Genomic DNA, 10,313 nt, shown 5'->3' on the forward strand with positions numbered 1-10,313 from the left:
GACTTCTTATAATTTCCCGCGGCACACTGGTTGGGAAACACTGACTTAGTGATCAGAAGCAACGTTTACCAATATGGCATTTATTATTTTCAATTTACAGATACACCACGTGGACAATGGTATTCAAACAACTGGCCATACTGGAAATCCATAGCTTTCACTCAGTGACCGTGTACTGTAATTTAGTGCCCTGATAATAAAGTTCTGCTGTCACAAGTAAAAATAAATGCTTCACATGGTACTTGATAACAACCCGTCCTCACACTAAGAGTCAAGGAACCATACCTGGTCAACATGTGACTCACTATTAAGGAATCTAGATATCTACAAACCAATAAAAAAGACACTTTTGATAATAATAATCAAGCTATTTCAAAAACTAGCCAAACAAAGAACACAACTCAGTGCCAAAAAGAAACAGGTCCCTTTGCATTAGCTGTGGGGAGAGCAGCGAATGGTTTAATGACGTAGGTTCCTGCAAATATGCCTTGGACAAGCGCACATAATGTCCTCATCAGCACTACATATCACAGCCAAAGCTTATTTGGACGTTATCGTTTCAGCCAATTGGGATAGGATAAAGCAGAATATCTGGAGTTTTAAAGCACCACGCTGTGTTTGTAGTGCTCACGGAGACCTTATATACGCCTATTCAACGACACGCCTCTACTGAGCACTAGATACTTTATGTGTCTGTTTTTACTTTGAAACTTCCATAGCATATTCTCTGGAGAAGGACATCCAGATTTCACGTTACTGTCTTTTCCCCCTTCCTTTTTAAAAATAAGTATACAAGACATATTTTTCTTTGCTCGTTGGGTATGTGTACGTGTGTTTTCGTGTGTGCGTTGTATACTCTGTTCTCAAGTGATTGAAATGTATAAAATGTTTAGATGAAAAGATGACAGGTATCACAAGTAGCCATAAAAAAAGATATTCTTGTTTTAGTGCTAGCCTGGTATTCAATGTGCATTCTACCTGTTTTTTTTTCATCAGACGTTTTCATTTCAGAGTGAACTTGGTTTCCGCTGCTGTCAAAATTGTTGCAGTTTTCCTATGAAATATATCAAATTTATCCGGCAATTGGATATGGCTGTGGAATCCAACTTTTGACATTCTGGACTGTGTTTTGTTTGTTGCTTGTGTTGATTATAAGGGACAGTCTGCATGGCTCAGAGTGTGGACTCGGCATGGAGGTGCAGATCTGTGCATGCTAGACAACCAAAGCTGATGAAACCAACAAAAATATATATATTAGCTGTTAGAAAGTAGATACGTTTTTATTTTGATGAACATTTGCTGCTTTGTGCGTGTGTGTACGTATGATGAGCAGGCAAAGGACAACTAGAGTGAAAGTGTCCCATTTTCAAAGTACTTGGCTGGGGATTCTAATATGACGACTTCCCTATTTTCAACATTCCTCCGCTTCCTCAGGCTCCCAGCTCGCTTCTTGAGGCTCTGGAGCAGCATTTATCCTCCTTGGAGGGCCGGAAAATCAAAGACCTCTCCACAGCCAGCAGGTATGCTCACCGAGTGTTGGAGGGTTGCGCTTATGGAAGTCTACCTGCTGTTCCGTGCTTGCTTTGCATGTTTTGCTGTACAGTTTCAGTCGAGTTAAAAGCCTGGCTACGAGACAAATAGTAAACTTGAAAGTTAAAGTTACCATTGTGACATGTTTTTTTTTCTCGTCACAATACCAAAACAAACAAGTGAAAGCCCCTTTTCAATAATTTGGAAGTAAAACTGTGTCCCTACAAGATCCAGCACTATATCCAGCACCGTGTCATCCCTCTCCAGCAACGGAATCTCCCTTAGCCGAATGGATGACAAAATGGAAGACAACAGACTGCAACAACACAAGGCGAGACAGTTGAACCCTTTCAGGCACAAAATAGCATCACCCTAATTGCTAATTTCATACTACATGCAGGATGACGGTCACAAGGTGATCAATATCCAGATGCCCAACGTATCACCCACCGCTCAGTCAGTGGGCAGTGCCAACAGCAGTGGCGGAGCAACAGACTTGTTCACCAGCACGCCCCTGGTAGCCATCAACAACCAGTGAGTTCCTATTAGAAGCATACGTTGTTCAAAACAGTAAATGCAACAAAAACTATGTAGACCAATGGCGTATTTATTTGCAAGAATCTCACAGATGAGTGCTACAACTAATAGAATATATTATCACTTTCTTTGTTATTTCCTGCAGTGTGCCAAACTTGACCAATGAGCTGTTCACCCTGCAGCCCCACTATACTCCCCTTCAGACCACACATACTGTGCCCAACAACAACGCCTGGGGAGGTAAAGTACACAAATACAAACAATAGCTTTTTCCTTCCCGGATAAATATTAATATCAGTTTGGTTAACGGGCATCATTCCTAGCAATTAGATTTCAAATACAGTCGTACCTATCTCTATTTACGAAATTAATTGGTTCCAGAACTTTTTTCGTAACTTGAAAATTTCGTGAGTAGAGGTGTACTTTATATGTAAATTCTCTAATTCGTTCCACGGTCCTCACACAACTACCAACTAAACCCTTTAAAATTGGTCCAAGTGTTCGAATTTTGTATAAAATATGTGAGGAAACACAAAAATGAGAGAAAATTATAAGGAAATTATTTTTTAAGGTCTTAAAATTAATAAAGCATATGAAAATGTGCCTTGCACCACTGAAATAGTTTCTTCCGCCGCCGTTATAACGGGAGATGTGATATCTGCGTTTGTCCGTCAGATGGCGGCAAGAGCCCGTTCTCCCATGGCCAAAAGCCGTCCACCTTGTAGTACTACATTTTAGACTTTTACGTGTGCCCTATGTGTGTGTGTGACAAATATGTGCCGTGTTGCATTTGTATGGTTTTTAAATCGCTTAATAAGGGGAATTGCAATCATTAATAAGGGAGGCATTTAGCCGAGGTGGACGGGTATGTAAGAGAGAATCTTGAAACATGGATAGTGGTTGTTGTGAGACAGCCAACTGAATTTAATTGAATGCTTTTATTGTCATTCTATGAGATAGAAAGAGAGTGATGAAATGAGAGCCCAATAGAGGGTAGCGATGTTCTAAAGTGAGAATCATTACATCCGCGACAATATTTTCTAAATAAAATAACGGATAAGGAAATGCATTTATTTTTGGGGGGATTTCGTAACTTTTTTCGTATCTCGGGTCACTCATTTGTGTATAAAAAAATTCATAACCTGAAAATTTCATACCTAGAGGCAATCGTAAGTAGAGGTATGACTGTAATTCAGTTCTCACAATAATTTCACTTCCTTGTAATTTTAAGGTAGTTACGGGTCATGTCCTGTAAATTTTAGATAATGTTCCATATATAATGCTTCTTGGGGCATGCTTCCTGTACATTGGTTGCATCTTGTTGATGTTGGGATATTCCCAGATTACTTCTGGTTGATTCTGTCAACTTCCTTGTCAAATCATTGGCTGCCATTACCACCCACATACATGATGCTATTCATACACACCCAAGCCATTTTGATTGAGAGGAGGGGGCGAAGGAACAAATTGGACAGCGGGCATGAAACTCAGCAAAGTGCAAGCTGATCACACAACAACAAAAAATCTATTTTTACGGCACCAACATAAAAATGAATTAGCTGCAAAGTGCATGTCAGAACATCGCCGCGGGACGGATTGGACCCCATAGCAGGCCGTTTCTGGTCTGTGGTTTGTACGTTTGACACTCTGATGTATGCTGTAGGTGACTTGCTTAAGCCGGCCCTGCCCACTCAAATCCACAGCCCCGGAGCTCCGCTGCATTCTGGGAAGATGCTACCCACTGATTTGGACTCTTCATTAGCCAACCTTGTCGGGAGTGAGTATTACATCGTTAGGACTGGCGGTTATTTATTTATTTTTTTTAACCTAATTTACTTTACTCCTCTAGACCTGCAGTTCGGAGGGACCCCAGCCAAAAGGTGAGATGCCTTTGAAAACCTGGGGCAATTTTAATCGCTGACTTTCTTGAGTGTGTGTTTCTGTGCATAAGGCCTGAGCTGCAGTGGAGTCAGCTGGTGGAGAAGAAGCCAACAGGGGGGAGCGGCTGGCAAACCAAAACGGTTTGCACCAGCACAAACTGGACTCACGCGGCCCATCCCATGGCCCCAGCTCCCATACCCGTCCCTCAAATGGTAAGGTGTAATGTCATTTAGGATAATGTTTCTGATATGTTTGATAATCTGTTCGGGGAAGATTTTGATTGCAAGGCTGGAGCGCTTCTCACAAACAGGCTAGATTGTGGGTATCTTGTAGTTGGTGCTTTTGCTTTCTAACTATAAATGACAAATGGGCTAAAAAAAAAATTGTCCATTAAAAGGTAATAATAATGACTTCAGACCTAATTTTTGTCTGTTTTCTCTGCAAAGAATGGAGTGTTCTACACTGGCTATGTAAGTACAAAATTCATGTTATCATTGCATGTATACATGGTACAAAGTGTGTATTAAGAGATTTAGGATTTTGTTTTTGATATATACGAGCCTATTTTGCAAAATGTTAGTTCTGTTGTCAGGATTCAAATCTTTCCCCACAGGCTCCAGCTCCAGTAGCTTTTCCTATGACGACCCCCCAAGTGCCTGTCTATGGAATGGTAATACCATAAATTGACGATTAGCAAGCATCATTTACTTTAATTCCTTTTTTAAATGTTCTGTCCACTCTCTGAGCAGCTCCCCCCTCAGATGACCCATCAGATGGGGGGTGTTCCCATGATGCCCCCACAGCCTGTTATGTACAACCAGCCAGTACTGAGACCCACCAGTCCGTTTGGGCCAATCCCGGGGACGCAGGTATAAAACAGTGATGCACGTATTGCTCTAAGTCACTCTGTCGATAGGACATTATCATTTGCATTCGGGAGCAAGGAGATGATTTATTCACGTTGGAAACTGCAGAGAAATTCTCTAACTGGATAATTTTGGTATATACCGTATTTATTCAAGTATAAAGGTTTTTTGTACCAAAAAACTGAAGCAAAGTTCGGGTGCGCGTTATACACGAGGTCTCCGCTTTTATGACCAAATCTCGGAGAAAAACTGCTCTCCGCCGGTGAAAAAGTCCCCTCCGCAGGTGTTAGTTATAATGGGAGACGTAAAAACCTGTCTTTGTCCGCCAGATGGTGCACAAGGGCCCATTCTACCAGAGCCCAAAGGAGGTCAATTCTACCATCTTTTACAAAAACCAGCCATCTACCCTCCAGTTTATAGGAGAGGGTAAAATTTAAAAAAAGTTGCTCCAGAGAAACGTTAGCTGGGCAGGCGCTCACTCGAGTCCACCCAGGGAGTGCTATCCTCGCTCAAGAAGAATGGAATCAATTGTTTGGTGAATCTGATGATGATAAAGAATCAGACTTTGAAAAATTGTAAATATTATGATGATGAATTAGACTTGTGTTCATACTGGTAGTTTGTTTTACCAGGTTTGCGGACCATATGTTGCGAGTAAATGTTTTGTCTTGGTGAAATTTGTTCAGCATTTGCCAGTTACCGGTGCAATCCTTGGTGTGAGCTGAGAAAAAGTGGGGAAAAAAAATGTACACCATTTTTTGTCACAAATTATGGGTGCGCGTTATACATGGGTGCGTGTTACATTCGAATAAATACGGGAATTTTCATGCCACTTAACATCACATGGGTCACGGGGCTGCTGGAGCCTATCCCAGATACCTACGGGCAGTAGGCGGGGCAGGCCCTGAATTGGTCAGCAGTCAATCACGCCCGGTGATTGATAATAAAAATCAAAATAACCATACAGGCAGAGGGAATACATCCAAACCGCACAGAAAGGGCAGAGCCTGGGCTTAAACCCTTGATCACAGAGCTGCGAGGCAGATGTGCTAACCACTTTTCACCATACCACCTAGTTTCAGTACTTTGTTGAGTAGCTTTTGCCCATCTCGTTAACAAACCAACAGCCATACAAAGATGTCGGCAAACAAGAAAACGACAATGCTTCACAACGCCATTGGCAAGAACAACGGCGCTGTATTAATAAATGTTCACTTTTGATGATGTCAGATGAACCAGCTCACCCTGCATCTGCCTTTGTCTGCAGATGCACTTCATGTAGAGATGGTGCTGTAACCATGGCAACAGAGCTGAGCATTACAGGAGATGAGTGAAAACAAGAGAAGGACGGCAGAGGAAGAGAACAGGACACAAAGAGAGGAGAAAGAACCAACGCTCGCCCCTCGGATATCCTCGCGACCCATCTGTGTACCAACAGGTCCCTAAGTATAAAATCGCCCAAAGGTGGCAGAAGCTCAGCACCGATAAATGCTCAGCACCACTCCCACTATTCGATTGGCCAAAAAAGAGCCGTCGTGACTCTACAACCACTGAAGCTGCTCCATCGCCACGTCCTAACCCACTTTTTGCCCTTCCTCGCTAAACCTCCAAATTCAATCGTCCCTGTTCCGGAGTTAAAGACACTGGATCGTTAGCTGGCACTTTACTCCGTGTGACTTTTCCAAGAGTACGCTTGTGTGTGTGTGTGTATGTGTGCGTGTCCCGTGCTGGAGATTTTTATTGTCTCGTACCAATTGGTTAAACCATCTACCTGATGTCGGATATTGTCAGATTTTTTGTAAGCGTTTTTACATGTCGGTGTTCTGCATCGTTGTTTTGTATCCAAATCTGTTCTCGTTTGCCAACTTCACATCCGACCATCATGGGGTGGGAGTGCAGGGGGCACGTTAGCGTGTTCCTCTTTTAGTCCTGATGATCGGGTTTGCCAGCTGCACTGGCAACCAAGAACAAAACGCACTGAGCCGCACACGGGGATTGCAAAATTTGGATGTAGTAGCCCAACACTACTTGTTTTTCGGTGTCCTTTTAGCGGCTGTGCAATATCATGCAAAAATGTCTTTTTGGAGTGTCGTGGTGTCATGCCAATCATCTCAGCATCAGGAATATGTACAATAGGCTAATGCTTTTTATCTAGACGAATGCACTGACACCCAGAAAGACGGTCTGCCATCCAAATTGGTCTAAGGCCCATAAGAGTATGTAACAATGCTCTTTGTGAAACTGAGGAAGACATAAGACCTGTCAAGAAATTGGGGAAAAACTAGTCTAGATTAATTACTGTAGTGTCAAACACAAGCTTGTTAGTGTTAACGTTTCTGCGTATGATGTCTGAAGGTCGGTCAAACACATCTAACGTTTGTCAATCCAGACCCTGATGAGGTGTCAGAAAAGTTCAAAGACTGGTGCCAAAAATCGAAATCCTTATAAAACCCTCCAGGAAACAAATGCACATTGTAAGTTTTCTCTGATGCGTATTCATGCACTCCTGAGAGGATTTTTCCCGGAATCCCGACAGCTGTTTTAACAGCCATCTTGAAGTTGTCCGCGTCTTTGAAATAGATCTGCTTGATGACCTCCATTTCAACTTGGGAAAGACACTCAAAAAAGTAAAATAAAATAAGGTCAGGTGAGCAGAGAGGGCAATGCTCATTTTCAACTTTACTGGCTTCTTATGCAGTGAATGAAGCAAACGCTGATCTCTTTGTGTGTGGGCTTATTAAGTGTCTGGCCAACACTAATGGGAAACGATCATAATTAGATGTTAAGTTTGAAATCTATTGTCTAGATTCTTAGTCATCAAAGCCCTTGTAACCAAGGCGACTGGACTTTTCTTGTATATTGAAGTTTCACCTTTAAGCCATGAATAAAGCTTTGTCATTCTTAAATTACTTCACATCTGGACTCGCTTTCCCTCTACGTGGAATGGGGTGCTGTTGCCCGGTTTGATTGGTAAAAGAACCGTCCTGCATACCGATTGGTTATTTTACTAGTTTGACATATTGCAGATATCTTCTATCAAACCAGCCATCGTTCCTTTCCAGAATCGTAGTCAACTCTCTTTTTGAATTGGAAATGAACCGCTCGCTGCATCTGTACCCAACAAAGTTGTCTGTCAATGTTGCGCCATGTGCCTATGCAATAGGTCCAATATAGAGATCATCGCATGGTCGAAACAAGATTGCTTGGTTTGCTTCTAGCTATTTTGGAGAAAAAAATATATCTTGTGAAAACACCAGTCCTAGAACCTTTCTGACACACTATCATTTCTCTTTTGGTACCCGATGACAGCACCGTCTTGCCAATTGCACTGGCGAACTAGTTGCCAAATTTGGATGTAATCTAAGATCTTTTACTACTTTGTTTTCGTCTTTGCGGCTGTGCCATATCATGCAAAAAACATTTTTTTTTGGAGCGTTGCGGCATCGTTTCCCTCATGCCTACATCAGGATTATGTACAGTAACACTCTTTTTATATAGACAAATGCACTGAAAGCCAGTGAGACCGTCTCCCATCTGAAATGGTCAAAGGCCCTGAAGAATATGTAATGATGTCCCCTCTGATAGTGAGAAGGGGAAAAACATTTTAACACAGCAGGAAAACTAGATAAAAGCAATTATGGTAGTGTAACGTTAATATTTATGCATAGGACATCTAAGGATCAGTCAGACAAATCTTAGCGTCTGTTGATTAGGACCAACAATGATAAATGAGTACAGACAGCCTAGAATGAGAGGCTTTTCACAAGACATTAAATTTGAACGAGGTCAGGAGCAATCATCTTTATAGCACAAAATCTTTCGACTGCACAAACAAAACTGCAACTCATTGCTGGGATGTACAGTATGGTCCAACTGGGCAATAATCGGTCAATGGTTGTTTTTCTATTTATGTACGCAAATCACTTGGAGGCATTACGTTGTGTGCGACACGGCAGTTCGAAGGTGGCGACAACGAAAATAATCCTCAAAGTCAACAATCCCTCCGGGTGCAATTACCTTCCCGGCAGAGTGAGACTGAACATCAGGCTAAGTAAGGCCTGACATTTGGACTACGTAATGTTTATTTTGTTTTCACCACTATGTTCCAGGGGCTTGTTTTTCACTCGTTCACCGACTGATTGGCTTGTCCTCTGTATATAGCCGATGCTGTTCTTGTGTGTTTTTAGATGTGTTTGAAAGACGTACTGTATGTGAGACTAACGTATTGCAGTCCGTTTTTGAATGGTGGTATTTTTCAAGGTGTCATAGTCCAGGGGGCCGGCGGGCTTTAGGAGTCGATGTCAAGTCATTTTTGTGTGTGTCCATGGGGAAAGGGAAAGCAGGGGGGGGTGTCTACGTTCAACTATCACAACTGGTCTATACACCAAGAGTGTCTTCATTGAGGAAAAGGGCAGGACAGGGTCTGTCCTCTTTGAAACAGGAACATTTTTTTGCACCAAAGTCATCATCCAACGCGCAGCTTCTTCTAAATCGACGGCTGATTCGAACTCTTAATGTTTGTGGAGTTTTCTTTATTTTTTTGGGAGGGGGGGTGAAAGATTTCGGGTTGTTTTGCATGATTAAGTGTCGTCTTTTTATTGGCTTGTGTGCCTGGTAAAAGCATGACCATGGTGAACTTTCACTTGTGTTCTTTTTTATATTTCCCATGAATTGACATTCATAAAATCAACAGTTTTACAATGTAAGGGGGTCTGTAAAGGTTTGAAGGCTGCCTTGCATGCAGAAATGCGCAAGAAAACCCACGATGTACTTCAAACTCAGTTACCGTCTTTGTAAAACGTCATGAATGTCAATTGTTTTTCCCCCCCTTCATTGTAGCTAGCCGGACATTGCGGTCTTTATTAAAGCCTTGCTATTTTCCAATGTTTGTGTGTTTGAACAGTCGCTCCTTTTTCATACTATGATGCCAGCTGCAGCACGTAGAGGTTTTACGAATGAAAGTCAAAGTACTGTAACAATACGTGTTTTGAGTCTGGTCTACATTGTGCAGTGTATCTGACGTGTTTTGCCTAGTCTCGTCCTGTCTGTTTGCCAATCAGCTGATATTAAAACATTTTCTGTCCGTCAAACTAGGGCGAGAACTCCGAGAAGCCTCAACTGTTACTTTCACAAGTTTAAAAAACAGGTCATACAAATGTACATAGAGCATTTGCATACAGTTCAAATGCAGCAGGTCACTCAAGTGAACATATCCTTTGCACACAGTTCTATAGCAGGTCATGCAAGTGCACAGATCTTGAAAGGCCTCTGTAAACTTTATTTTTGTAACACACGGATTATTACCTTGTCAAGTTTATGCCCTTGTACTTTTCCACTGCTCACTGGTTCCCTGCAAGAGACGTAAGAGCTACATGTTCATTGTAGTACTGAGTACTGAGAGTTTTGCAAATTGGAATTCCCTGAAAAATGTGGATATTGCAAAAATAGCAAATATTGGACTGGATATCCTCAGATAACAACTAAAGATACTCGGGTGAC

The 10,313-nt window shown here is 42.0% G+C and overlaps 1 protein-coding gene across 2 annotated transcripts in view; it reads left to right on the forward strand.

Moving 5' to 3' along the window:
* The window catches only part of LOC144068013 (phosphatidylinositol-binding clathrin assembly protein-like), a 35,283-nt gene extending 27,121 nt beyond the window's left edge, over positions 1–8,162 (forward strand). For both annotated transcript variants that reach the window (XM_077592181.1, XM_077592180.1), the window contains 11 exons: positions 1,435–1,520; positions 1,759–1,861; positions 1,931–2,064; positions 2,213–2,307; positions 3,731–3,844; positions 3,917–3,947; positions 4,019–4,160; positions 4,395–4,418; positions 4,562–4,618; positions 4,698–4,817; positions 6,082–8,162. In XM_077592181.1, coding sequence (XP_077448307.1) covers positions 1,435–1,520; positions 1,759–1,861; positions 1,931–2,064; positions 2,213–2,307; positions 3,731–3,844; positions 3,917–3,947; positions 4,019–4,160; positions 4,395–4,418; positions 4,562–4,618; positions 4,698–4,817; positions 6,082–6,096 — 921 coding nt within the window. In that variant the 3' untranslated portion in view covers positions 6,097–8,162. The remainder of the gene's footprint in view (positions 1–1,434; positions 1,521–1,758; positions 1,862–1,930; positions 2,065–2,212; positions 2,308–3,730; positions 3,845–3,916; positions 3,948–4,018; positions 4,161–4,394; positions 4,419–4,561; positions 4,619–4,697; positions 4,818–6,081) is intronic.
* Positions 8,163–10,313: the final 2,151 nt, after the last annotated feature.

Source organism: Stigmatopora argus, chromosome 22 (assembly GCF_051989625.1).
Source record: "Stigmatopora argus isolate UIUO_Sarg chromosome 22, RoL_Sarg_1.0, whole genome shotgun sequence".
Lineage (NCBI taxonomy): Eukaryota > Metazoa > Chordata > Actinopteri > Syngnathiformes > Syngnathidae > Stigmatopora > Stigmatopora argus.